Raw genomic sequence first — 6,000 nt, 5'->3', positions numbered from 1 at the left:
ACACATGGGCTTTTATGAGACTGTAAAATACAATATGTAAAATGCAAGCACCCCCTCCCAAAATTGAATTTTCCCCCTCCCCAGTACAAATTTGCTACTTGGATCCCTCATGCAAGCACTAGCCTATACCTACTTCAGCTGAAATGCAGACCTGTACTCCTTCAATGGCCATGTAACACAACATAAAAGCACATGCTGTCCAAAGCATAGCATTACACAGTGAATTGAAAATAGGTTTGTCTCAGTTTAAATACACAAGAAAAAGAAGTAGCTACAAGACTGAAGTTTAAAAAAAAAAAACTAGTGTCAAGTTTGATTCTTCTGATTTTGATTCTGGGTTTGATTATTGTGCACATTTTCTGTGTGCACATCAGCAACCTGTTATAGTAACACCATGCATAGCAAGAAATAATACGCTAAATCAGATCATGACAACTTAAAATTGACCTGTGGAGTGATAAAATTATGTTATTCTGCAGAATTGGTTAAGTTGTTCGTTACAGCGACGAATTATGAAGGTAATACGGGTTTTTAGCAAATTCTATGCGCGTATAGGCTAGATGCTGCATCTAACTGATGATGCTTCTTATTAGTCAGTCGCAGAAGTACCAGCTAAACTGACTAAAATCAAAGTTGTTAGTATGGCTCACTCAGTCTTCCATGATAAAAAGCAACTGAACACGTGAAAAAAATAAGCTTCACAAATGTATTTTTGTGAAGAGTAAAAAAAAAACGCTTTTCGAGATAGCGTTGGGAGCTTTAGACGATGGCAACTGTCTGCAGATAACTGAAGCGCCAGCCCCGGCAAAGCAAGGACAGCAACGCATGTAAAGTAGCTAGCTAGGTTACTAGACTACTAGACTAGCTTTAATAATGAACTGAAAAAATACGAAGTATTGGTTCGGATCGGCAAGGTTTACCATAAATTAATGTGGATAATAGTCGAATGATTCTAGAAAACTATACAAATCTAAGTAATGGAAACAAAAGAAGAGAATATCGTCAGGCCGACAAATCCAGCGAGTTTCCTTGCAGGGGAGACCGGCTCCAAAGAACAAATTCCGGGATGTTTCACCATTGATTTCACGGTGGCCGTGGTACTTCCAGCCGGTGGATCTGGAGAGAGAACAGGACTGTCGACACCAAAACAGTTCTGCACGTTTCTTAATAGACCACTGATAAGCTACACGATTCAAGCCTTTGAGAGGTAACGTTTAAGAAACAACGTATTGGTAGTTTTACAAGATTTCGGTCAACTAAACGTTTAGACTGCGGGTATTTGTTTCTATTAAAACACGCTCCCGCAGAATCATATCTTGCTGGTTGTCTCTCTATTTGAGTTCATTAGCCAATGTAGGTATCCAGCGTTGGTGTTACTACAGTAACAACAGGTTAAACGAGTCGTGCCGTTCGCGAGTCTATTCACGAGGAAAGCGAGTAGCCTACTTCCACCGTCGTATGGAATTTGCCGAGCAGGCAAGGCATGGGCGGCTACAAAAATTATAGGCTAGTACCCTAGTAAATCCAATGGGAAGGGTGATCATAATGCGATTTTCGGTACGCATTATTTATTCGTAACACAGCTATTTGTCGGTTCATAATATCAATCGGTTATTCGTTTTTTAATTCGTTCAAACTTGATTCAACGTTATTTACGAACACTCCTCATTGTAGTGCAGGCAAAGCACAGTACGTTTGGTACAGTGATATTCTGGGTATGGTAGGTGGAAGTTCATGCAGTGCCGTTATTGTCTAATGCTGGTTGTTATAGCAGTAAATTATTTTGGTATACTTGTGTCCTTCATTTCTCTTATAATGATAGGTTTTTCGGGGTCGGGGGGACAGGGTTCTTGGCAGGCTCTCCGACAGAGTATAGGCCTACTTTGAGTAGCCTAGTAGGGTATGATATTGGTGAGGTATGTTGGATTGACAACCTTATGCTACATAATTTTTTTAAAGGATAGTTCACTTTCTAGTTTATTATTATTATTATTATTATTATTATTATTATTATTATTATTATCTTCAGTTTTAGTGTTTGTTTAATATTGCACTTGTTGTACGTCGCTCTGGATAAGAGCGTCTGCTAAATGCCTATAATGTAATGTAATGTAATATCGGCCCAGTCAGTCTGTTTTGAAGGACATTTACTGAAATTGAAGCAGATATGGTGTGATTTAGCTATGTTAAGGCAGGTTTAGAATACATTCGTTGGTAACCTTATTTAGAATTGGACATTTGTGTCCTAAATGCAAACAAAGAAAAATAATTACTAGCATGACATGCACAGATGATAAGTAATCAGTAATACCCTGCTACCCTGTGTAATTCACTAATTCACTATGTCATCAAATACAAAATGATACATTGATAACTATATTTTTCTGTTGCAGAATAACATGGATTGAAAACATTGTTGTTGTCGTTGCCAAAGATAGCATTGATCTGATGGTGAAAATTGTTCAGAAATTTGGTCACCAAAAAGTTAAAGTGGTGCTGGGGGGGTCAACGAGACACAAGTCCATTTTTAATGGGCTGCTGGCCTTTGAGGAAAGGGAAGGGGAGTCAGCACTGAAAAAGCCAAAGGTGGTCATTATCCATGATGCTGTCAGGCCATTTGTTGAAGAGGACTTCCTTCTCAAGATAGCAATTGCAGCTAAGCAACAAGGGGTGGGTCCACAATTTCTTTTCCTTTTCTTGTGCCTGTTTTACTGTCTTTGTCAGAGTGTACCTATATAGCTTTTCGCATTTTGCCTGTATAATATAACATGGTTAACTGTAGTTTCACTGTCTGAATGCACTTGAGGGTAATGGGGTGCATGAATGGTTGTGATAGTTTTTTTGTTTGGTTTTGACCAAGCCAATAACACTGCATTGAATGGAGAAAAGTACAGTAATGTCGCAATGTATGAAACACAACTGTTACATCCAGTGGAGACATTCGAAGAATGTTAATTTCCAAGGTTGTCCTTAGATTCCTCTGTTACTTAATCCAGCAGTTGTTTTTTCTGTCAACACATTGGATATTATTTTTTTCATTCTGTGTAGATGTGGAGCAATTGCACTCACTGACTTTTGAAAGGGTATCATGGTTTTGTTTTACACCATGAAATGTTAAAATCTTATAATTGCCTTAAATTGAAAGCACATTTAAGCCATTGCCTTGCAAAACCTTGACAGATATTAGCAGTTGTTTTACATGAGCAATGCATTCTGGTGTAATTATGTGGTTGAAGAGTTCTGCAGATAACAGGTTTGAGGTTCATGTGCATGCTTATACATGTAGAAAACTTTAGTATGTGATGATATGTCTACTCTGAGTCTTCAAAATCAAAGATTTTCTTTGATTGTGAGTGCTGTGACATGCTCAAGCCCATTTGTGTAGGCACTCACAAGCAATGGCAAGCCTTGTAGATATTAATGCAGATCGACCAAACATGAAAATGACAGGATCTTGCCTGAAATTTTTAGAAATATAAGGAAACTTTAACAAGTTAGCCATTCTGCAAAATATCACATTTTTCAATACAGGGAACAATTAGGAGTTTAATGCCATACATAAAAAGTCCACAACTATGCCCGTTTTCAGAATGCTGAAGCAAATGAAAGGGCTTATTCACAAAAGGTAAAGCCTTTCAGGGTGAATTTAGAGTGTTTTCTTGCTTTTTTGATATGTGACTCCTAAAGGAAACAGTAGTCTGGGTTTGATTAACATGTCACTAGCATTGAACACCCTGGAATTCAAGCCTCCACTGGGAACTATGAGATTATTATTGATTTTATCAACATGTAGAACACACACGCCACATGTTTATTCCTACTGCAGTTCATGTGTAATTCATTAAGCCCATGCACATAGACAAACATTTGCAGTTATCTTCATACTACTACAATATATGAGCTGCCAAATACATTTTACAGTGATTAAAATAAAATATATATTATCAGATCTATGAATTCACCTACATTTCCTGTTGTGAAGGAAGGGTTTTCATTACATCCAATAGAGTATTTACTTCATTGGCGACACGTGTTGCTTCCCATTCCACTCTGCTTCATGGCACAGAAAGCCCTTCAAACTTCTCAAACTCTGCTGTACCCTCACAACAGCTACAGTGAGGCAGGGCTGGGGGTGAACAGAGTTTGGCTTACCGCCTTATATTTGTCTAAAATACCAACCCAACAGAAATAAATGAAGAAATGGCCACTCTGGCAACAGCTCAAAAGCAAAAGATTAACAAAAACCAAACAAACTGGCAGCAACCCACCACACTGTGCATAGCCCAGCTCCGAAAGCTCAAAGCACTCCTCTCCTAGGCCTGGATGCTAGGCCTGTTATAGAGCCCATAATTAGGTAATGGGCCACAGCTGATGTGATTGCAATGAACCACCGCTGCAGCCATACCTGTCTGTAGGGCCGGTGCTGCCCCCTGGCTTAGACACATTTGTAGGGGCCCTATGGACCTGCCAGTCAGCCATTGACAAAGCTGACTTTATCTCATCCTGCACCTCCCTGCTGTCCCTCCAAACATGGCAGACGGGAACTGCAACCCCAGCAGCCCTCTCCTCAGCCTCCTCCTTTTCCCACATTCTCTGGCAGTTTGGCAGGGGAGGTGGAACTGGTTTGCTCATTTACTCTTCCATCTCTCCCTTTCTCAACTCTTTATCTCTTTTTTTGAATTCCACACTGTTGCTAACCTCACCAAGCAGTTTACATTAGGTCACTTTCGTTCACCAGGTGCTTACTTCCTTGATGAGCTGGCACTCTTGCTTAGCTCATTTCCAGAACTCTGTTGGTTTATTATTTACTTTATTTCCCAACTGGAGAGCTCCTTGTCAGTTTGCTACCCCCTTCTGATTCACTCCTTTGATCTCACCTTGCTGCCGTCATCCTCTACCCACAGAGAAGGAAATCAGCTGGTCCTTGTTACCCAGAGAAACTGCTCCTTGGTGATCTCACACTATAATTCCTGGGAGTAACACTTATGTTCTGCACTTTTGTGAGTCTCTCTGGATAAGAGCATCTGTTGGTGTAATACATGTAATGCTGAGGAAACTCTTTGTCAGTGTGAGTTTTGTTTCTAGTTCATCTCTACACAAATGTAAACAGACCTTTTTATTTTTTTTTTGAAAATTTTCTCCCCACTTAAGAACTGGCAGTTGCTTGCTTCTGTACTACCCACATCCATGTAGCTATTAGGAACACAGCAGCTAAAGTGTGTGCACCCATTTGATTCACTTGCCTTCATGGAAGTGATAGTTGTACACCTTACAGTATGCACAGTACAACAGGAGAGAACTAGCAGTAGTGGGAGGAGAACAATATCTCTCACTTGATGACATCTTGTAGACTGGGTGTTGGGAGGAGCAAAATGGACTTTTGAAAGACACATTTTCTATTCCTTAAGGTAAGTAAACTGATTTAAAATTTACAATCAATTCTTTTTTTGTAGGCCTCTGGAGCTATAAGACCTCTTGTATCCACGGTGATTGCTACAACATCTGAGGGCTACCTGGATCATTCTTTGGAAAGAGCCAAATACAGAGCAAGTGAGATGCCCCAGGGCTTCCTCTATGACATCATCTATCAGGCTTATGTGCAGGTAAGGCCTTCCAGATCAGCATATTACTGGATGATGCATTAGTCAGGATAGTACAGATTTGTTTCTACAACATTCAGCTTCATAAATGGATATTGCATTTAAGCAGAATACTGCATGTGTCTTTGTGTGAGTCTACTCAGCCAGGAGATAAGGAAAAAAGTGTAAAGACTCGACTCAACTGTAAGCTGAATCCAGTGAAGTGCCAGCACAATTAGCTGGCTATTGGCATTGGCTGGATACACATGTCCCAATTCTGGCCTGATGTTGGTGTAATTGACAGGTCAATTATATGGTGCCTTATGTCTCGATTGGCTGCTGTTTGCTTTTGGAATATAACAGAAATCGTTCTGTGTCGGTTTCTACACAGACCACAACCTATTGATGGGGCAAGCTGGCC

General features: G+C 40.0%; 1 protein-coding gene across 6 annotated transcripts in view; it reads left to right on the top strand.

Moving 5' to 3' along the window:
- The first annotated feature begins 387 nt into the window (after positions 1–387).
- Positions 388–6,000, top strand: part of crppa (CDP-L-ribitol pyrophosphorylase A) — a 47,034-nt gene continuing 41,421 nt past the window's right edge. For 2 of the 6 annotated variants that reach the window (XR_004764589.1, XM_035411411.1), the window contains exons 1-3: positions 392–1,207; positions 2,394–2,670; positions 5,454–5,603. Coding sequence is in view for 5 of the 6 variants with exons in the window: in XM_035411411.1 (XP_035267302.1) it covers positions 978–1,207; positions 2,394–2,670; positions 5,454–5,603 (657 nt within the window). In the remaining variant the exon portion in view is untranslated. The other 4 variants (XM_035411402.1, XM_035411421.1, XM_035411428.1 and 1 more) reach the window with 4 other exon arrangements.

The sequence above is a fragment of the Anguilla anguilla genome, chromosome 1 (assembly GCF_013347855.1).
Source record: "Anguilla anguilla isolate fAngAng1 chromosome 1, fAngAng1.pri, whole genome shotgun sequence".
NCBI lineage: Eukaryota > Metazoa > Chordata > Actinopteri > Anguilliformes > Anguillidae > Anguilla > Anguilla anguilla.
This window is presented reverse-complemented; position numbering and strand designations above follow the sequence as displayed.